Genomic DNA, 23629 nt, shown 5'->3' on the forward strand with positions numbered 1-23629 from the left:
AAAATGCTTTGAAGTCTAGAAAACTTTCATTACATTGGGAGATTTAAAAAGCTAAATTTAGTTAACTTATTCAAGAGGCGGTTAAGAGGTGATTGATCATGGTACCTTTAATTGGAACAGCTTACTTAAGGATATAGTAGATTCCTGATTGCTTGATGTGTTTTAAATCAAGATTGGATATTTTTTCTATTATATATGCCCTAACTGAACCAGAAGTTAAGAACTTTGATGCAGGAATTGCTGGATGAAATTTTCTGGCCTGTGTTATGTAGGAGGTCGATTCTTCCTGGGTGTAGAAAATGCAAAAATTAAGATTGCCTGTCCACACATTGAATGATTGAAGAAATGTAAGAGAAAACATTAATACAATGTTACATTTAATAATTTAAACACACAGGAATAGGATGATCCAAAATCTTGGTTCCTGTAACATTGTAACTAAGCTAAATTATATATACGTACAATGGTATAGATTTAACAGCAGTATATTGTAAAATTAAATTCTGTTTATTATAAAACTGTCTTTACAGTAAAATTCAAATAGCACAATCATATTTTTACCACAGGAATAATTAAGTATATTAACTGAGCAGGTGTAGTTTCTATATTGCATGCCAGCAACATGGACCGATTAGTGTAAATTTAATTTTGTATTAAACTTCACACCCTCGTTGGGATGATAATATGATACATTAATATTTTACAGTATATTCAAGGATGTTCAATTGCTGTATGATTCATAACTCTGCTTTTCCTGACATTTCTGTGTGTTAGTTCTTTGCTATGACATTGTAGTAACAGAATTTTTTAAATGGTATATTGTTTTGAAAGAGGTGGGTCAGTCTGATCAAATTTTAAATGTGGAAAACTGTGAAGAAGTTCACTGTGGACTAGGTATAATAATTAGATGAAATACCATGTATTTAATTTCCATGGTTTATGTATTTTTTTTTCAGTTTCTTTTCTGAAGTCTCAAGGTTAAATGTAGTATTTATTCTTTGATGTTGTTTGCTGCAGGAGTAGATCACACAATAGATCACTCTCTAGTCAGAAGGATAGGCGTAGATCCAAAAGTCCTCCCAAAAAACGTTCCAAGTCTAAGGAAAGGCAGAAGTCAAGAAGTCATTCTCGTTCCCGGTGAGCTTTCTTTGCTACAGTTGGTGTTACACTTCTTATTACCTAGTTCATAGCTTCTGGAAAAACCTTACAAAATGTAGACTGCAGGTGAAAAATAAAATCAAGTTTGTCTCTAAGCTATTCTGTCTTGAATTTTCAAATTATTTCTATTTTATATCTTAGTGATATCAGTTTCATGGCTGTATTAATGTGGATACTTCCATGGTGTTTTGAAATAATGTTTATCTCCCTAAGAAGAAGACTATGCAAAATAAGTACTATGGTTACAATTTTCAAACTGGGGTCCCTAAACTTATGTACTGAGCTTCCTCAACTTCCATTGAAGTCAAAGGTTACTACAATTGTTCAGCATAATTGAAAATAAGGTAGTTTTTAGTTAAATGCCAAACTTTAGGCAACCAAGTTTGAAAATTTTACTCTACATGACAAATTGAGCCGTGGTGTAAGTTGGCACAAACTGTCACTCCAAAGTTGTTGCACTGGCTTAAACTAGGGGTGAATTTGGGTGCAAATCAGCAAGTATTCACAAAACAGACATCCACCACGTGTGTGTTTGTGTATGTTAGCTCTGCCAATTTTCTAGTTATTTCAGGTTGGTTGTTTTCCCTCCTATAAGTAAAACTATACATCTTTGTGTTATGAAATGTTTATTTGTGACCAGCCTAATCCAAATCCAGTTATTCATGTTCAGTCCTCTTGGCTATTTAGTTTGGCCAACTACAGGATTCCATCAAACTAATTCTTCATCTTGTTGAACAATAGCGTAATTTGCAGACACAGGCAATCCATTGCTCTGGGATGGACTATTGAATTATCCACATCAACAGGTACTCATGAGGGCAGCTTACTGGATAGAGTTTTGGTGCCAAAGTGGTCTGTAGTGTCTTTCCTCCATCTGGCAGAAGCATCTTTCTATACTCTGTCTCAGGGGTTCTCAAACTGTGGGTTGGGACCCCAAAGTTGGTCAAGATCCCATTTTAATGGGGTCGCCAAGGCTGGTGTTGGCCCTGGGCCCCAGCAAGTCTGAAGCCCAAGCCCCACTGTCCAGAGTTAAGGTTGCATGCCCCCCCTGCCCAGGGCAGGAGCCCTTGGGCTTCAGCTTTGCCCCCCATCCTCCCGCCTGGGGCAGCGGAGCTTGAGTGGGCTCAGTCTTCGATCCCCCCTCCTGGGGTCATGTAGTAATTTTTGTTGTCAGAAGGGGGTCACGATACAATTAAGTTTCAGAACCGTTGCTCTACCTCATGCATTTAGGGGAGTTTCAGACTTGCTTTTGTAGGTAATTTGGCCTCTTCTCTCCCCATGACACACACTCTTCCTCCAGCATGTGAGAGAGCAATGCACCTCACTGCTGGAATTGGTTGGGCTTGATCCATTGATGATTAGCTCCTTCTGGCCACAGGGTGTTGGCGCTCCCCTGCTCCTGACCGGTTCATCCTTTCTGGATGGTATGTCCCATTGGTGGGAGCAGTGATCTTCACGGGCTCCTCACCAGAGCCTTTGGCCACTGGATCTTGATCACCTGAAGGCCTCTGTGGAAAGAGCTTTGACCAAACACTGGCTCTGGTGGAGAAAGGTAGGGATCATGAGGCACATGGCTGGACTCTGTCTGAAGGGAACCCTAGCTACACTTATGAGCCTTCTAAAATCAGTCTCCTATTGGTGGTCAAAACAGCTTCATCTTTCCCAACCCATCTAACTATCCTGGGCTTTGCAGACCTATGAATTGCCTCATCTTATTGTGATCTCTTCTGGCATTTAGCCTCACGGAGTTCTTACTTATCCTGAAATTTCAGTGGACTTGATTTGAGATATTTTTGCAATCACATAAGCTTTTCACTGGGTCTCTTGGAGGGATCATCCCAAATGAGCCCTACAGCCAAGAGAAACCTTCAGATTTCATCTGACTCGTAAACAAAAACCACCAAAACAAAACCAACAAATCCTGCAAGGTGGAACAATTGCTTCCAAAAGCTCGGTGGCTAAAAGATTCACAATATTTTTTGAACAGTGATTATGATGCCTCTTCATCAACCTCTGCTCTCAGATGACTACTCCTCACAGAGACCTTCTGATTCAGAGATCATTTTGTTGTCAAGACATCGACAAGTTCTAGGTGTTCTTGTAGAACTTGAGAGGATGAATCTGTGGGAACTTGAGTACTCCAAGCAAATACTGGATGTATTCCTCCAATCCAGGAAGGATTCTAACATAGCCTTGGCTCGTATTCAGTAACTGTCAAAATTAGTCGTCTTTGATAATTAAGTAAAGATCTGAACCTCAGCCCCTTATATATCCATATGGCTGCATTATCAGCCATCTCAGCTGGAAAGGGAAAGTTTGTGTTCAGACTTTCATATTTGCAGGTTCACCAAGGCAGTAGCAAAATTTCATTCTCCAATCAAAGCTTCTGTGGCCAGCTGGAAGCTGAATTTTTTGGCTGAACTAAAAGAGCAGCCCTTGGAACAAGGGGGTACTTCCTCTTTTTCTTTTCTTTCTATCTTGGTTCTGTCCCAATTCTTCTCATTCTAGGGAAGTTAAATGTCTGTCAATCCATTAAATATTAGTTGCACAGAACAAACTCGTTCAGGAAAAAGATCATGCTGGCAAAACCAAAAGCCTCATAGCTCCAAAAGTAACCATCTCCATCTGCAAAAGAAACCACCTGCTGGTGGCTACAAATAATAGATGTCTTATAAAATAGATGGTAAAATGCTTCCATCTATTATTAGAGCTCATTGTACAAAATCCACTCCTCACACATATTGAAATTGTTTCTTACAAAGAAATGTGCAAAGCAACACCCTGGACATCCGTCCACTCTCTCAAAAAAATATTGCAATGTGGATATCCCATTTTCCTCAGGTACAGTATTTAGTCATCAGGTTCTACGGTCTGCCATTCTTCCATGAGCCATATGTTTGTTTTCTTCGTCCCTTTCTGCGTTTTGGGTAGCTTGCCAACTCCTAATAGCCTAATCCAGACTGATGAATTGCCTCTATATGAGAATAAGACAACATTGCCTTTGCCTGTAAATTTGCCCTTTTATAACAGAGAATTAATCAGTCTGTATATTTTTCCTTCCTTTGTTAATATGTAACTTAACTTCTCTTATTTAAAGTCCAATAACAATTATCCTGGATTTGTGGCACAGTTCCAGGATATAGATATAATGTGTGTGGTGGATTAGTTTAGGACTAAAAGTTATAGTTTGAGTTTCTTTTGTGAGTTCCTGAGGATGTGGTTATCCTATAGCAAGGGTTCTCGCAACAACATTTTTGGTGGTCTTAGAGTGTGGCCACCAACTCTTGTTGGTGATAGCCCTTACAATTTTTCCTAAAATACTTGAGGGAAGAAAATTTAAATATACACTTCCAAATCATTGTACTTTATTTGTGTAGGGTTTCTTTTTTGCAGACTCAATAAAAATAATGTACAGTTGTCTCTATTCTTTACTGGACCTAACCACAAATAGAAACACTGTCCTATAGTCCATTTTAGGGTGATGGATTCCCTGTTATGAGAAGTATCAGAGGGGTAGCCGTGTTAGTCCACAAAAACAAAACAAAGCCGTGTTAGTCCACAAGCCACAAAAACAATGAGGAGTCTGGTGTTAAGACTAACAGATTTATTTGGACATAAACCAGGCAACTGAAGAAGTGGGGTTTTTTTAACTCACAAAAGCTTATGCCCAAATAAATCTGTTAGTCTTTAAGGTGCCACCAGACTCCTCGTTGTTATGAGAAGAAGTATTTAAAAGCCAAGTTTAAAAAAAAAAATCTGATTTCCCACAAAATGCTGGGAAGTCTACTTCAGCATTCAGGTTCCTACAAATGTCCATAGGCTGTATACTGCACTTCTGCATAGTCTGTTCCTATGCTATAATGTCATTAGTCTAAAGATTAATTGTTTGGTTTTTTTCTTTCTTTTTTATTCCTCTGCCTTCAGCAGCTGCAGGGGGAAAAAAGCTAGATTGTTAGGAATGAGGTGGGTGGGAAATTTACATTTTGCATAGTTTTGATTATTTTTGAAAGAGAGAGTTAAGAGTTTTGTCGAGTGTTTATTAGTAGGGTAAAGGAGTGACTTCAGCTTTTTATTAGGGTCATTTCAATGATGAATGAATGTTTCTTTTTCGTAGGGACAAGAAAAAAGACAAAGAAAACAAAGAAAAGGTCAAGGAAAAAGAAAAGGTCAAAGAGAAGGACAAGGACCGAGATAGGGAGAAGGAGAGAGACAGAGATAAAGAAAAAGAGAGGGAGCGGGACAGAGACAAAGAGAGAAATAGGGACAGAGAGAGAGAAAAAGACAGGGACAAGGACCGAGAGAGGGATAGAGACAAAGAAAAGGAGAGGAACAAAGACCGGGAGAAGGACAGGGACAAGGAGAAGGAGGTAGTCCGGGACAAGAAGGAAACAGACCTGGAGAAAGTGGGGGACAGGGACAAGGAAAAGGATCGGGAGAGAGAGGGGGACAGGGAGAAGGTTAAGGAGAAGGACAGGGAGAAAGACAGAGAGAAGAAGGAGGGTGACAAAGAGAAGGACAAAGACAAGGAAGGGGACAAAGAGAAGGAACGGGAAAGAGAAAAAGAGAGGTCCAAAGAGAGTGATGATAAAAAGAAGAAAGAGAAGAGATCCAGAACACCTCCCAGAAGCTACAGTTCTCTAAGAAGATCTCGTAGTTCCAGCAGGTTTGATTCTGTTTGATAATTTTGCTATGCTAGTTCTTAACCTGTCAGTACAATGAGATAACACAAAAGCTGAATACTATGCATCAGTATTGCAATGTCATTTATTAAGAAGATAGAGTTTTTAATTTTCTGTGATACTGCTCTCTCTAAATTGATTCTGGGGAGAAAATCCTGAAGCTTTATTTCTCTGTCCTACTCTTTTTTTGTGTTTCTGTTCAGAAATTATTACATGTTTTATTTCAACTCCAGGGAAAGCAACATTTATTACATTTAGCTTTATGACAAATAATCAGCAGGAAGTTTGGGTTTTTTATGTCTCATGTGAGATTAACATAGAACAGGACTGACAAAAATTGGTTTCAGATTTAGCCTCCTACTCTGGTCCTTCAGTTAATTGTGCAGTATCCTCTCTCAGCAAGATAGCTCTTTTTTGAGGTCGTTGCCTGCTTCAAAACACACTCTTGGGATGAACCTATATTGTACACTGGACTACTTTAGAAAGCTTTGTCTGTGAGGCAGCATGCATGCTCCCTTGTCCCACCAACCATTTGGGCTCCAGGTTATATAGTTCCTCAGTTAATTCTATCCATAGAGCCTCATTGCATTGTTCCCTACAATGCTAAAAACTGCCAGAGAGCAGAGGAATATTAATTGTTTATCTTGTTCTACTTAGCTTTTATTGTAGTTTAGTAAAGTTAGTGTGAATTAGCATTGTGCAGTTTAATCCTTTTGTTTTATTTTCATATTTGTGTCAAGGGGATATTCCTTTGGAACTGAGGACCGATACATCTGGCTTCTATGGTACCCTTTGTGTAAAGCCAAGATGTACATGGCAGACTCATTGACACAATGCCTCCTATACTTTAGTGAAACTTGTCTATCTGGGAGGTTCTCTATAGTACCACTTTCACCTGAAGAGGTCAGAGGGCTTGATAGTCTAATTTCTGATAGCCTAACTCAGAAGGACTCTCCATCCACGTCAGAAACAAGTCCTTCTTTTTTTGATGAAGGCCAAGTTGAATATGGATTCCAAAGTGCAAAAAGAGACCAGTCAGTTCAGGGACTAAGAAGAGTCAAAAAGGGAAAGAAACTCTTCACTCTTCTTCTGAATTCTGTAAATTGGACGTACTGAAGGAGGCCATCAGTATTGAGATGATACTTTTGCGCAAAAAAAAGAAAAAACACATCCTCCTCTGTCTCAGTACTTGAAAGGGTCTGGTAATGCTGAGGATTCTGCTAGTTTGAGGCAAATCTTGGCGCCTTCCCCATACTTCCCTATTTAAAAAAGCAGGGAACCAATTATGAATGTGCAGAAATTCCTCTTTGGAACAGTTCTGTGGACTGCCATCTCTGAGGGAGACTGAGGATCATCGTGGGAGTTCTCATTTCCATGAGGATGGGCCACTTGCTCCCTTGTTTCTGTCAAATTTGGCACTGGGAATAATGGTGTAGACTGCTGCATCAGGATCTAGACTAGGCTTTGCTTGACCCTTTTCACTCAATGAAAGTTCTGTTTCAGACTATCACCTAATCATGTTCTTTATATTGTCGTGTTAAGTCCTACTATTCAGGATGGCTGCTAGGGAGCTGTGACTAAGGAGCTAAGAGTCTGTGTAAAGAGGAAATAAATACAGTTTTATATTCAGAGTATCAGAAATTAGATCAAATAACAACCCAGCAAATCCCTAGAATCCAAGAATGTCAAAGAATTAGTCCTAAAAAGTCAGAATAAATCGCTGATACAAGACTGAAGGTTCAGGCAGGCTATGCTATCTTTTATAGGTCTGTTATTTGTGTTTTGTGGTGCTTAAGGAAAAGTTTGGATAAAGGTTTTATTATCCTTCCGTTTTCAGAAAGAGGGAATGTAGTGTTAGTTTCCGTAGTGAAGATGCAGCCTACCCCAACATAAAGAATTTTTCTGTCAGCAGAGGAACGCTACCTTCCCAAATGATTATTAGCTACGTCAACTGAAGTGTTATTCTGTCAACCTAGCTGCATCTGCACTGGGGGTTATGTTGGCATATCTACTTTGATCCCATTTACTGATGTAGCTATGATTCTACAACTTTCAAGTGTAGACCAAGCCTTAGTGTAGAATCATAGAAATGTAGGGCTGGAAGGGACCTCAAGAGGTTATTTTATCCATCCCCCTGTGCTGCAGCAGTAATAAATAAACGTCGACTATCCCTGAAAGGTGTTTGTCTAGTCTATTTTTAATAACCTCCAATGATGGGGATTCTACAACCTTCCTTGGAAGCCTATTTCACGGCTTAACTAGCATTATAGGTAGAAAGTTTGTTCCTAATATCTAACCTAAATTTCCTTTGCTGGCGATTTAAGCCAGTTGTTCTTTATGTCCACTGAGGGTAGGGCAAGAAGTAATCAATCACCATCCTCTTTATAACAGCCCTTAACATACTTGGAGATTATCAGGTCCTCCCCTCAGTCATTTTTTCCCCCAAGATAAACATTTCCATGTTTTTAATCTTTCTTCATATGTCATGTTTTCTAAACCTTCTATCATTTTCGTTGCCGACTTCTGGATCGCTCATATTTTCCACATCTTCCTTGAAGTTTGGTGCCCAAAACTGGACACCCCATTCTAGCTGAGCCCTCACGAGTGCTGAGTAGAGCAGGAAAATTACTTCTCGTGTGTTATGTATAAGACTTCCGTCAATACTCCCCAGAACAATACTAGCCTTTTTTGCAGTTGCATCACATTTTTGGCTTATGTTCAGTTTGATCCATGATACCCCCCGATCCTTTTCTGTAGTACTACTGCCTAGCCAGTTATTCCAATGTTGTATTTTTACATTTGATTTTTTTCCTTTCTAACTGTAATACTTTGTACTTGTCTTTATTGATTTTCATCTTGTTAAACTGGAGAACTGATCTAAAATCATCATTTGAATTCTAACCCTGTTCTCCAAAGTGCTTACATGCCCTCGCAGCTTGATGTCATCCACAAATTTTACATGTATACTGTTTACTCTATTATCTAAGTCACTAATGAAAATATTGAGTAGTACTGGATCTAGGACAGACCCCTGTGAGACCCCACTAGATACATACTCCCAGTTTGACCACATGCCATTGATAACTTTCATGAGTATGGGTTTTCAACCAATTATACATGCACCTTATAGTAATTTCATCTAGACTGCATTCTGTAGTTGGCCTATGAGAATGTCATGCAGGACTGTGCTAAAAGACTTACTAAAATCAAGATTTATCACATATGCAGCTTCCCCTCTATCCAGTCGGTGATTAACCCTAAAGAATGTAATTTAATTATATAGGTTTGGCATGATTTGTTCTTGACAAATCTATGTTGCCTATTCCTTATCACCGTATTATCCCCTAGGTCGGGGTGGGCAAACTATGGCCCGCCAGCTGTTTTAATCGAGCTCCCGCTGGGGAAGAGGATGCGGGGTTTGCCCCACTCCGGCACTTCATCCGGGCAGCAGGGTCGGGGGCCTCTCCACCTGGCTCCTGGAAGCGGCATCATGGCCCCCTTCTGGCTCCTACGCATAGGGGCAGCCAGGGAGTTCCATTCTGCGTGCTGCCCCTGCCCCAAGCACCTCCCCCACTGCTCCCAATGGCCGGGAACTGCAGCCAATGGGCGCTGCAGGGACAGTGCCTGCGGACGAGTCACCTGGCCATGCCTCCACATAGGAGCCAGAAAAGGGACATGACACTGCTTCTGGGAGCTGCTTGAGATAAGCACCGCCCGGAGCTTTTACCCCTGAACCTCTTCCCGCACCCTACTCCCGAGCCTGGAGCCCCCTTCCGCACCCTGAACTCCTCATTTCTGACTCCACCCTGGAGGCCACACCCCCAACCAGAGCCCTCTCCCCCTCCCGCACCCCAACCCCAATTTTGTGACCGTTCATGGCCCGCCATACAATTTCTATTCCCAGATGTGGCCCTCAGACCAAAAAGATTGCCCACCCTTGCCGTAGGTTACAAATTGCTTACAATTTGCTTACAAATTGTTTAATAATTTGTTCCTGTATCTTTCTAGCTATGGAAGTTAGGCTGACTGGTCTAAAATTCCCCAGGTCCTCTTTGTTCCTTTTTAAACATAGGTACTATGTTTGCCCTTTTCCTGCCTTCTGGGACCTCATTTCCATGAGTCTCAAAAATAGTTGCTAACAGTTTTGAGACTACTAGTTCCTTAAAAGTACCATAGAGTGAATTTCATCATACCCTGCCAATTTGAATACATCTAATTATCTAAATATTATTTAATCTATTCTTTCTGTATTTTGCCATGGGTTCCTTCCCCCTTGTTGTTAACATTAGTTGTGTTAAGTATCTTGTTACAATTAACCTTTTTAGTGAAGACTAAAGCAAAATAGGCATTTAACACATCAGCCTGCTTGATGTGATCCATGTGTTCTCCTTCCCTAATTAGTAGACCTACACTTTCCTTTTCTTGCTATTGCTCCTAATGTATTTATAGAACCTCTTATGTCCCTTGCTAGGTTTAATGCATTTTGTGTCTTAGGGTTTTTCTACACTACACAGCTTTTCGCGACACAGCTGTGTCGCTAAAAGTCGGGCAGTGTAAACCTGTTTGTTGGCATTTTTGCCAACAAAATGCTTCCACCCCCTACAAGCGGGGTTTGCGTTGTCAACAGAAGAGCACTCCTGCCGACAACGAGCAGTTTACACTGCCACTTGCCTTGATAAAACTTTTGTCTTTCGGGGGGGAGGAGCTTTTTTGAGCACCTGTGAAAAGTTTTGTCATTCAGTTGGCAGTGTAAACAAAGCTTTAGCCTTACTGATTTTTGTCCTACAGTCTTGTGGTATTCTTTTGTAGTCTTTCTTAGCAATTTTTTCTTGTTTCCTCTTTTTGTAGGCTTAAACAGCCCTTGATGGAGCCATATTGGCTTCTTACTATTCTTTTTAATCTCTCCTTTGTATCAGGATAGTTTTCTGTTGTGTCTTTAATATTGTCTCTTTGGGAAACTCCCAGCTCTCCTGAACTCTTTTTATCCTGCTTGGTCAAATTTCTGAAATAAACCATGACACAATTTTTGTTTTGAAAAAATGCCAACAGGAAGGGGACATCCATTTTGATATAACTTGTACTCTAGTTTAATATTAAACTAATTTTTAGATCTAGTTAATTTATTCTTGTTTTATGCCTGGTTCATTGTGCGTGCAGTCAGGGGGAGTTATGAGTACTCAGCAACACCCTGGATCAGATCCTAGAATAGCAACCTTCGGTGAAAAACCCTACCAAATTCTCATTTAAATAAAATGTTAAGAATCTGATTTAATCTGAATTTCCTGTGTTTGTTGGACTTTATTGGGCTTCAACCTTCCCATACAACTGTGTCCTATTTTTTTTTTTATACAGCATTGTTTGTTAACAATAGCATGTCATCCTTAGAGAAGTAATAACAATAGAAATGTTTTAATCCATATTAAAATGTTCCCTGTCATGATTTACAACAAACACCTCTGGGACTGATGCTGTGAGTACCTGGGTCTGATCTCACAAAGCACTTCAGCTCATGCTCAAGTTTAAATACATTAGTCCTACTGACGCGGGACTACTCACATGCTTAAAATTTGTGCACATACCTAAGTGCTTTCTTTGATCAGGGCCAGAGGAATCAGCATATTTTATAATTGAGCTTCAGAATACTGTAAGGAATGCAGCACCATGCAAGGTAAATGTTAGTGGTTTCATCAGCTCCTGAAGAGGAAATTTAGATCTCCAAACTCAAGACAAGACAATTAAAAAGCTTTTTTTCATTTTCCCTTTAAAATGTATGTATTTATAATTCTTAAGGTACGTGTTCTAGTAATAGTTTCTTTCATTACTTATCAACTCAGCTGATAATTTAAAGATTCATGTTTAATAATAGTAATTCTTGGCTCTTACGTTGAAGGAGGAACTTATACTGCAGACTCTTCAGAGGAGGGACCATAGGTGATCCTGGCCCCGCTGAGGTCAATAGCTTCTAGTACAATGAGGTCCTCATCCTGGGCTTTACTGTAATGACAATTGGTAATAATAAATTTAACTCTATCAGGTATCCATTATCACCTGATAGAGGTGTTTGGGCTGAGAAGGTAAATTTATTCTCTTCCAAAAAGTGAGATAGCAGAAATCTGAAGAAGCATAATCTCCCTCTGCTACTCCCCTCTGCCATGCCTCCTCCCACAAAATTCTCACGTACAGAAAGCTTTAAATTTCTTGACTTGTGTAATATATGTACAATCAGTGAGGCATACACTTTGTAGTGGCCAACATGTTGCAGGACATTAACAGTGTCAACGAGCTGTCATGCCAAAGAATAATGTTAAGAACCATCTGTTTTCTTAGGCCGTTGTCTAATTTATTGTGCATCTTCATTACCTAATTTTGAACTTCTTGGTCTTACAGAGAAAGACGTAAGAGGAAGAGTAGAAGTCCTTCCAAGTCTCCAAAATCATCCAGAACATCAAAGAGAAAGTCCTCTCGGTCTCCATCACCAAGGAGGTGGGATTTATAAATATATTAGAACTAAAATGGGCAGCTAAAAAAGAAAATCTTTAATGATCTTTCTCCCGTACTGAAATTTCATTAGCTTCCCAGTATCAGTACCAATATCATGCAAAAAATTTGTTGAGGAGATTTGGATTCCTTCTGGGCAGTTTTTCAGCACATGTAAGAAGCTTTCTACTTGTCTTGTATGTAAATGACAAGATCAGCCCTTTTTCTCCAAAACGGAATCTTAGATGGAGAAGCTGGGAATATGGAAAAAACTTGTTTGGAAACACTGTTCTCATCAGTTTACCACCCCTTTTATTATGCTTCCATCACTTCAGATAATTTCATTTGGTCAAAGTGATTCAAGTCTCAGTTCAATCTTGTATTGATTTATTATTTTGGAGCTCTTTACATTCTCTACCTCCAAATCGATCAAAAATCCTTATTGCTCTGTACAGCTGTCCTTTGTCAAATCACTCCCCTCTTTGTATATTTTTGAAAATTAAATTCTTCAGCTCTTTTGAGTAAGAAAATTGACAGTGTTTTGCATTTTTACAAATATTTAATCTCTTCTCTCTTTTACCCATTCTTTTGGAAAGTCTCACAGATGCGGGTCTGGTGTGCAACTTAATGTTTTGATAGTAATTCTATATCTAATTGGAGATTAAAGGAATCAGACTGCAGTTACTGATCTGCAAACCATTAAGCTGCTTCAGTCAGTTCATAAGAAAAAGATTGTGAATTTACTTTCCCAAATTCTGATAGCAATTAAACAAAAGAGCAAATGATGGAAAAACCTTATATGTGTGAGCAGTTATTTCCAGATCAATGCAAGTGACTTGGGAGTGTAAGACAAATGACTTTTTTTTTTAATGGCTATAAGTATACAATACAGTACAGTACTTAATAATTTTTGCATGGTTACACATACGGTACATATGGATTTTGGATTTATTTTTTTTTTAGCATTGTTAGCTAAGTCATACATGTATTCAATTAGAAATGCTTCTGATCACTATTATTTGGCATGAAGAGATTTGTCCTTTCAGTAAATTCCACCACCTGTACATCTTCAGGGTCTTTTAGAAATATGCTATCTGGATGATTCAGAAAATATTTTTTTTTAAAATAAGAAGCTATGGAATTACACAGCCTCTTACATAGGAACCGTCAGTTGAAACACATTAGTGTTACAGTTCAGTACTGAAAATGAAGGGTTGATTCTACAGAATTACAGCTTTCTAAAGAATTTTTTAGTATTCAATTGGTTTACTCAATTACTGAATGTCTTAAACTTTCTTAAGCAGAAATAAGAAGGACAAAAAGAGAGAGAAAGAAAGGGATTCAAATAATGAAAGAAAAGAGAGAGAGCAATCCACATCCAAGAAAAAAAGTAGCAAAGAAAAAGATGGGAAGGAGAAGTCTGACAAAACCACTACTACACTGAAGGTAAGCACGTGTGAACAAGTGATGAACAGGAAAGTGACTGAGCAGTAGAATTGGCAAAATCTGTCCTTTCTGTCTTCATTCTTTGCTAGTTTGGACACTTAAGTATAGTTCCTGCCAGCAAGAGATAGGTGCTCCAAAAGAAAGTGGCAGATTTTGGCAGATCCATTAGACTAGGTTTCCCTACTTGAACCGTCCCAGCTCTTCAGGTACTTGAGTGGGTAGGTAGGAAGAAATGAGTGGGATGGAATAAAGAAATATCGGGTGAGGAGTGGGTTGGCTGCCTGTCTGTTTGAGCACATTGTGTAGCCAACCAAAAAAGGCAGCTCAGTTGCAGAACTGTGTGTCTACCTTGTACTTCCCTTCCACAGTACTGCCTCCTGGTTCCCCAGGGTCAAAGGCTTGCTAGAGAGCTCTACAAGGAGCAAAGCTGGAGGAGCAGGCTCAATAGGTGGGTCAGGGAACAGAGGTATACGGATATTATTAGCAAAAATCAAGTGTTCAGACTGATTACCTTGTGATCTTTTAATTTTAACATTTCAAAAGTAGCCTATCCTTGAGAGAGTTGTAATTGTGACTATTTAACTATAGAAGTGAAAAAGTGAGACTGCCAGTGTCCAGTTTAAAAACTGACTGACTTTTAATTGCTTCCTCTACAGACTTCAATAATTATTTTATCCAAGAGCTATCATAAAAATGTAGTGGACATCTGAACAGAAATTTTGGTAAAATATTTAACCATTAAAACTAGAAATAGAGAGATCTAGTCCTGGTTTAAGTGGAAAACTCCGCAAAGTCTTAACTATGGAATTGTTAGTGATATCTCTCCAGTATTGTTGTTCTGTTTTATTTTACTTTTGAATAATTGTATATAGCAAAATATAATTCTTTAAGGCAAAGATTTCCAAAAGTGATTTGGTGTGTTTTGGATGCCCAACTTCAGACACCCTTAAATGGGACAGATTTTCAGAGGCTGTTGAGCACCCACGCTCTTAAAACTGGGCCTCTTTAAGCTGTCTCACATTGGGTATCCAGAAATGCGAACATCCAAAATCACCAGTTACTTCTGGAAATCTTGGCATAATACGGAATATTGTTGTTATAAAAATATAACTTGTTAACATTCTTGGTAGGATAAAGATCACACTAAAGAGGATGCGAATTCAGAAATTAACAAGGCAGTAGACAATAAAGATACACAAAGGACAGATGAAGTCAAACTACAACAGAATGGGAACTGTCAACCAAATGAAGAAAGCCTCTCAGTTAAAATGGAAGAGGTATAAAGTAACAAATGGACCTCTGACTCAACTGTGGGGTGAATCCAAAGCTTTTTATTTCCCTGAAAGAGGAAGAAAACATCAAAGCAATCTACTGAGCAGGTTGATATGTACTAGTAGCTCTTCCAATTCTTCTGATAGCTTTGTTGTCTTCTTGCTGGAAAGCAAGAAAGACCATGGACCAGTAATATATGCCATGATTAAGGCAAATGCCATCAGAACTATTCATCTGTGAGAATCCGTGCATTTCCATGATGGCTGTACTTATTTGTAAAATGATTTATGTTAACTTTTGCCAAGAACTGTTTCGAAATAAGTGGAAATTGAAAGATGTAAACCTGTATAAGCTGAAGGTATGCATTGGAAGTTGTTAAAATATTGCTAGTTAATGAATTTTGTATTGTTTTTCCTTGTGTTTGTTTGTTTGTTTTTTTTAATTTCAATGTGTACTGTTTTGATAATGTGCTTGGACATGGTGCAAAAATATACACACTTTCCCTTGTAAATGACAGCTATGGAAAAAAGGTTTTTACTTTAATACATCGTTTTGCCATTATTGCGTTAAACGCCCACTGACTATTAAGTTTTCATTTGCTCACTGCTTGGATTCTTTTTTTCTTATTTAAAGTCATTTTCTTATTACTATCCCTACAATGAATATTTCTTTTAATAGTAGTTGAACAATGCATGTTACTGTCCTATTTATAGAAGGAACAACCACCATATTGTAGTTAATAGTTTAGCTTACTGGGTTTCTTCCCCCTCTACTATCCTCAGAAGTAAGCACATCTGAAGAGTGGTATCAGAACTTCTGGTTTTGTTTTGAACCATATTGCAGTGGGTCTGTTCAGCTGCATATGGTACAGGTGTCATTATGAAAATCAATACCCCTTTTTCAAAATAGTATATGGGAGCACAAGCTAAAGCTTTAGTGCCTTCTTAAAATGTGGTATATTTTCTGGAACTTTATATGTGCTATTAATTTTTGGTTACATCTTACATAATCTCGATGGCTGTTCTACAAAATCACACCAGTAGACAAGAATGTGAGTGGTTTATCAGAAAAGCTGTGCTGGGTTCACTTGGTACAAGACTGAAGCTCCATTTTTAAGACGAGATTTATAAATGAATGCAAAAGTGTAATTTGGGGACCATCATACTATGAAGTATGGTAACTGAATACAGAGCATGCTCTAATTTCACCAAAATCAAAGGGAGCTCTTTAAACTTTTTCTGTACATTGGATGGCCTTAATCATTACCTCTCAATCATCTTCTCTAATGTTGGTTGTGTGATGTGAAAGGAATTGTGTGCAAAGTTTGTTTGAAAAGAATAGTAGTTGAATTTACATTAGAGTTATATGGTAGAGATTCTATGTCCTTCTTGGATTCATTCTTTGGGGAGAAAGCATGTAACTTGAGAGAATGACACACTGCAAATATTTTGTCAAGTAAAAATGTGACTTGTGCTGTGAAGTAATCTCATCATTGTAAGATTTCTTAAAAGACCTTTAAAACTTGTTTAATACTAAAATCAAGTAGACTTATTTTTAATACAATGTAATACAATCAAAAGACTTAATTGCCTTACCTCATGGGAAGAGTTATTTCTATCAATTTTAAAAGCTAAGTAGTATATTGGTTAGTTACTTTCAATTTGATTTTCCTTTTTAAAGTTAATACTTACAGAAGCCTAAGTGTTTTATGGGGAATGAGAAGTTGCCCACTTTATAAGGTAATGAAACCCAGTTTGTGCAGCTGCTTAATCACTTTTTATTTTTGTTAGGATTTGAAGTGTCTTGCCACTGTGTACCATTAAAACTATAGAACATGCTTTACCATGTAAAGTATAGATGGTCATTTTTGTGATGTTTAAGCCACATGCAGTTGGCTGGTGAACAGTTTATTCCAATAAAAGAATGACAAATCTGTATGCTTATAGAAAGACTGAAGGATCGGGTCTTGCAACAACAGCTGTCTTATTTATGTGTAAGTAGCATAGAGCAAAGATCGTTTGTATACTTGTTGTCTTTGGTACCATTTCACTAATAAAATTAAGTATTTTAGAGGGAAGTTTTTACTTATATGGAACATTTTTCGTTGAATATTCATCTACTTTTTCTCAGGGGGTTGCTTTGATTTGGAAAGTGCATGTCAGTAATATACATAGCATTTAGAAAATTTACTTTGATAAGATATCTTTCCTTGTGAGAATTCAAATGGTTTTCACACATGGCTTCATGTTTCAGATGTCAACGTTTATTTTGATTCCTGTTGGTTGTTTTTCTTTCTAGTATTCTGAAATTGCACATCTCTATAATATGGCAGAAATTCATAAAAAGATTAGCTATGGTTGTCTAAGAACAATACCTTTGAAAATTGGCAACAGCAGACTAGCAGTTTTACTAGCTAGTTGGAGTATGTGTTTCATAATTCAGCATATTCTCTTGCACTGTGGGATTTTTCCTAGAAAACATGATAGTTTTCTCTCGCTCTGAAAAAATAGAAATTGCTGTTTTCTTAAGTCCTAGTTTTTCTGTTTGCTTTGTAAATATTTTTCATTTCTATTTTCAGTATTTCTTTAAAATAATTTTTAATATTTTATTACACCATTTTCCCTTCCCTATAAGCCCACCACCAGGGAACTAGCCTCATCTAAGAACAGTGACTCTGCAGTGGGTAGATTGTATTTGTAACGCTGCTGCTTAGTAATACAGTTCATGCCCTGCTCCCCAAGGATCGTGTGCATCAAGTATTCAATATACATAGCCTCCACTAGATGTCCAGTGTTTCCTTCCTAGCAAGGTTGCATGCTGAACTGTCATGTCACATTGCATGTATTATCAGTCTAGGTAAACTAGCTGAAAGGGGGTGAAGTATATATTTTCAAGAACAACATATTTAATAACTGATGGATAAATATTTTAAATATGGTTTCATCTGAATCAACATTTGCTGTAGCTGAAAGTGTTGGCGAATCATAGTTTAACTTTTGGGCTTTTTCCACTCTGAAAAGAGACTGCAAAAATGGCACCTTTTTAATCCAACAAATCTGAATGTTTGTTCAGAATTATCTGCTAATAGTAATGACTGATATTTTTACAACTTATTCTTGTACGGGTGACACAGCTAAGAAAAAGTGAGCTGGATTCTATTTCAAGGTTGTTGTTTTTTCAAGTTCCAATTACAGGGCTACACATTTACCTCTGGGTAAATCAATTGAGATAAATAGGGTTACACAGATGTTAGGAAGGAAATCATTTTCCCTGTAAAACCTTTTATTGCTGGTGAGAGTATTGGGGAAGGGGAAAGAAGATCCTAGATCCCACAACTCCATGGTTATAGTCACTTTTCAAGGTAGAACTCATAAATTCAAAATTTTATCCTTTGTGCAAAAATTAATGTGTTGTGTTTATCCATTGTAAGACTTAAAGGTTTGAATTTCAGTACTTTTTACCTAAACAGAAAATAATAAGCAAAGGCAATTTTGGTTGATAAAAAAATTGCTCACATATATGTTCTCTTCAGAATTCCTTCATTTTTTCCGTTCATCTAAATAATAATTAAAAGTAGGTAGCTTCTCCAAGAGGCAAAAACTATCTTCTGCTTGGCTTTTACAACTGAAATATCTGGTTTGTTTTTGTTGTTTGGTTTTGTTCATTTTATAATGAAATAAGAATGGATTAGCTATAATCCTATTTTGCTAGGCTTTCTTTACAAAAGATTATGAAATCGTAGTTGTCTATTGTAGATGTTAGCCTGAAAATTGAGTTTCAGCAGTATAAACTATAAATCATTTTTAAATATCTGCACTATTACATGCAAGTCTGGGTATATGATGGACCTGATTCATCACATGTTGCTCCTCCAGCGTTACTTTAGTGTAACTATTCATTTCATTGCATTTTCAACCAGGTTAAATGGGAGTGACACAAAAGTAACAGGTTTCAGAGTAGCAGCCGTGTTAGTCTGTATCCGCAAAAAGAACAGGAGTACTCTAAGGTGCCACAAGTACTCCTGTTCTTTTTACAAAAGTAACAGTGATGAATTGGACCTAGTAGGTCTGATCCTCCAATCTTGACTCTGGTAAAACTCCCATTAAAATCAGCAGGTGCTCATTTGAGAAAGATGTTGTGTTCCTCCCCAAAATATGGAGACTGGATAGTTGAAATTCATAGACGTATTTCGTTTGTTTTACATTAAAGGCTTGTCTACACATAAGTCTTCAGCAGCACAGGTGTGCCACTGAACCTGCGCTGCTGTAATGCTTCAGTGTAGAAACTACTTATGCTGATGGGAGGAATTCTCCTGTCAGCATAGGTAATCCACCTCCTTGAAAGGCAGTAGCCAGACTGATGAAAGAATTCTTCTATAGACCTACTGCTGTGAGATGGAGACTTAGGTCAGCTTACCTATGCCATTCAGCGGTGTGGTTTTTCACACCCCTGAGCAATTTAGTTATTCCAACTTATTATCTAGTGTATACCAGGCCTTAGTCCTACTGTCAGCTTATCTTCAGATGGCAATTATTTGGTTATTGTGTAATCATGAAAAAAGCTGAGTCAGCCTCCATCTAATGTTTATTATATATTTGAAAATGAAAAGTAAAGCATTATTTAAATGTAGTTTTGTGTGACTTAGGCATCCCCTCAGTGACAAACATTTCATTCCAAGCTTATCAAGAGCTCCTTTGCATACAATATTTATATCCTATTTCAAATCTAACAACAAGGAGGCTTGTCATCACATTTTCTGCATAGCTTGTGCTGCTCTAGGCATCTATCTATCATACTTAGATGGCTCTCATCCACAGGGTATCTGAGCACATCAATGTATTTTTTTTCTTTTACTGCATTCCATAGTCAACAATTGAATAAGCTGGTCTTGAGATGTGTCAGCTACCTTTCCCCCAGTACATCTTTTATATTCGGTATAAAGCACGACCCAGTCAGACATTGGCCTGGTCTGAGAGGGAAACCATTTTACCCCTTTATACTTTAATCAGTTGTATTTGTAATGGTATTCTACAATTCAGAAATTTTATCAACTATTTCTCACAGACAGTTTTGAAGTGATCAATTCTACAGTCTAAGCAGGTGAAAAAACGCTTTGTCCCAATAAAGTTTGACAATTTTGTGACTGTTGGGCCTACTGCAGGATGAGAGTGCCTTGTAAAAATGGACTAGCTGTTTGCTTGTTTTTGCTTTAGAAATCTTTATCCTATGATTATTTCTGAGAACACTTGGCCTGTTTTGATTGTATATTGTTTTAAAGTCAGTTTAGTGCCACATTTTGACAGACATGGATACTGAAGTCTTTTGATCACAAAATAAGTATCACCCTGGCAGTAGTAGTACAATCTTTCTCACCCGGATTGGTTGATGTGCCTCACACCTGACCTGAAAGGACTGCCATTGGCAGCAGTAAGAGCATAGCTTAGTCTTACTATCCATTCAGCCCTTAAAGTCACTAATGAGACCTCCAGCTCAAGGATGCAAATTGAGTGGTTTTCAGGATATGGAGAACTGTGCACTACAAACTAGATTTGGGACAACTAATTCATAACTCAGAGGTCACAGGGCTTTCAGTCAGTGACTAATGAATTTGGCTTTGAACTGCTGAGTTAAGGTAAAAGGTTCATACATCTACATAAATTCTGTGATCCAAACAACTATTTTACTTTTTGTTTAACCAGACCAGTGTTGATTTGAAACAGTTTTATCACTTTCCTTGGTTTCTGGTATGTCCATATTTTCTTATTTTTCAGTTTTGCCCTATTTCCTTTGTTAGCTGAATGCCAAATGTTTTCAACAGTACTTCTATACCTGATTTTTTTTTTTTTATGAGTAATCAGCTTTCCTCCCCCCAGGAATGGAAGAACAAATTGTTCTGCTTTTGATTCTTGATTCACAATACTGATAACGTAATTTCTTGATAATTATTTCATTCTTGCTATAAATGTATGTTTCAACCCTACTTGAAATCCACCAAGCAAACCATCTATCCAATTTCTTTATCTAGGCGTTTAGATCAATTGCTTGTTGTGGTATCACAGAATAGAAAATGTAGGGCTGGAAGGGACTTCAAGGGGTAATCTAGTTCAGCCCCATGCTGAGGCCAGGACTAAGTACCTAAAACCTTAACTGCTGCAGAGACCTAGATTGGTGCTAATTCTGTGTCAGTCATGAGCAACTCATGAACTGCTGAAAAATTGCCAGTTCACAGATTCATAACTCCACTATTATTTAGACAAAACAACCTGATGGTGGAGCACTAGAGATAGGTAGGTAGTTATGCACAGTTCATTTCATTAATCACTAGCAGATCCTTTGCATCTTCTCTAGATCTCTAAGGTGCAGAGCCCATGTTTTACTTTTTTGCACAATATCTAGCACAAAAAGCTCCCTGATCTGACTGGGGACTTGGCACTACTGTAAAAAAAAAAAAAAAATTGTTACTAATTTCCCTTCTAATACTAGATGTTTCTGATAACAAAGAAGTAAAATTGCTCTGTGTGGGTTACATATACTTGTGTGTTAATAAAGCAATTATTAAATAGTACAAGTAAAGAAATGTCAAATGCTGCTACTATTATGTTGCTATTTTTGTAAATAAATAAGTCCTAAGGTTTTTTTTGATTTATATGTGTCTTGGAAATTCTCTCGCCTAACCTGTTCTGATTTTAGTGAAAAAATTGTTACCTTCTTGCTGGCTAGCCAGCATGGCAGATTGCTCAGATTTCTGAAGTGCTCTTCTTTGTGCCCTCAGGCTGCATCTTACACCAGAGAATTGAATGGCTGGTAACTGAACTTGAGGGCTAGAACCGGAGAGTGTATGAAATGGGGGTGGGGGATCCAAACAATGTTTAGCACACCAACATTTTCTAGTGTAGACAAGGCCTCAGAGTGCTAAGCAATCCGGAGAGGCTGGCTGGGAGGCTCCTTGTCTGTAATAGTTCCATCAAGGGTGCTTTTCCTTTTAAACAAAAGAGATGAAAACTTGGTTCCATTAAAGTCAATGGCAGAACTCCCATTTATTTAAATAGGGTCAGAATTTCACTCAAGTTCTTTAGTGCTAACAATAAATAATATCAGTTCATTGAGAGTGTGATTTTCCAAAAGTATCAACAGTCTATGAGAGTTAGGCACCTCACTTGTGTAGGCACTTCGTAAATCCCATCAGGCACCTATCTGCATCTTCCAGTGGCTAAATATCTTTAGAAATCTGGCTCTGAGTGGCTTAGGAGCACAAATCCAATTTGTTTTCCTATGTCACTTAGGCACTCTTGAAAATCCTGCCCTGTGTCAATAAGACTCTGCCATATGGGTTTTGAAAGTTGCCCTTTTTATGGTACATTTTTTGGCTGGTTTGACTTCAACTCTTCCCGTTTCAGCTGACCACTGTCTTCTACTCTGGTTGCTTCTGCTTCATTGTGAGGAGACTGCATTGCTCCCCTCTGAAGGGTGAAGGGAAAAAAATCTTGTTCATATGAAAAATAAAGTGACGCCTCAGCATGGGTCCCTGTTCAGGCATGCAACAAGCAGGACATGATCTATGTGCCTTATGGCTTCATTAAATAAGGTTAATTTAAGCAAAGATATTTTTTAATCAAGAATGAATAAATATTTATATTAAAGTAGGGGAATGGCAAGTGGACAGGGAGTGGTTTTAAAAATAAGATACGCCTCTTGTATTTAACTTATTGTTTATAAGACTGCAGTCAAGTATAAATGATGGAAGTATTTAATTTTTTGGAGAGAGTTTGGAAGAAAAGATGGTAGGTTTAAATCAAATTGGATCAATATTTTAAAGGGTTGATCCAGACTACTTGATACTTGTACTTTCCTACTGTTTTTAACAGTGATGGTAAATTCAGAGCGAATCTAGTATTCCATGTAGAACATGCCCACTGAAGTGTTTAATCTTATAGTTTCATTACACTTCTGTTTTACTGTGCTAGCTGTCTAGACTAGCAATTTTCATATATTTTTAAAGGGGAACATTCATTGTTTTACCAAGATTCCTTTAAAATTTTGTTGCTCTTGTACAATCCAGGAAACTTGCTTTTCTGCTATGTTAACATTTTTTTCCTAGTTGTGTTTAGCTATGGAGCATCATACTCCCATAGCTAAAGCAGTTCAGCAATAAACGTCTCCATAAACCATGCTGTTAAAATACATCCAGCTGAACTGCCAGGTCTGAGATTAAATTGGCTGCGTTATGTATCACTAGAACTCATCACAAGGAATAACATTGAGAAGTGAGGTGGTAAGATGTACTTTGTGTGAACAGGTACAGACGTAAAGCCCAGAGCCACTTTTGTTGTTAGCGTTTTAAGCTGCTCAGTGTAGATCCCATTGATTAAGTTTGTCTTGGGAAGATTATTGTTTTTGTTTTTTAACTGGTCTGTTAGGGTGACAAGGAAGATGGATTATCCCTTCTTTTTTGTTAATCTACTAAAAGCCTAAGGGCTTGATATGTATTAGACTACTATTTCTTTTAGCCAAATTTCATTTCACCTCAGCCTTGAGGCCCTTATGATCAGAAAGTGACCCCACTCCTGAAAATATGCTATGGTCATTTGGATGCTTAA

At 37.9% G+C, this 23629-nt stretch overlaps 1 protein-coding gene across 10 annotated transcripts in view; it reads left to right on the forward strand.

The window, feature by feature from the left end:
- The window catches only part of SREK1 (splicing regulatory glutamic acid and lysine rich protein 1), a 60508-nt gene extending 38830 nt beyond the window's left edge, over positions 1 to 21678 (forward strand). For 8 of the 10 annotated variants that reach the window (XM_038401235.2, XM_043514191.1, XM_043514193.1 and 5 more), the window contains 5 exons: positions 1018 to 1137; positions 5273 to 5821; positions 12225 to 12320; positions 13616 to 13760; positions 14891 to 21678. In XM_038401235.2, coding sequence (XP_038257163.1) covers positions 1018 to 1137; positions 5273 to 5821; positions 12225 to 12320; positions 13616 to 13760; positions 14891 to 15043 — 1063 coding nt within the window. In that variant the 3' untranslated portion in view covers positions 15044 to 21678. The remainder of the gene's footprint in view (positions 1 to 1017; positions 1138 to 5272; positions 5822 to 12224; positions 12321 to 13615; positions 13761 to 14890) is intronic. The other 2 variants (XM_038401236.2, XM_043514192.1) reach the window with 1 other exon arrangement.
- The last annotated feature ends 1951 nt before the right edge of the window (positions 21679 to 23629 follow it).

Source organism: Dermochelys coriacea, chromosome 5, assembly GCF_009764565.3.
Source record: "Dermochelys coriacea isolate rDerCor1 chromosome 5, rDerCor1.pri.v4, whole genome shotgun sequence".
In the NCBI taxonomy this organism is placed as follows: Eukaryota; Metazoa; Chordata; order Testudines; family Dermochelyidae; genus Dermochelys; species Dermochelys coriacea.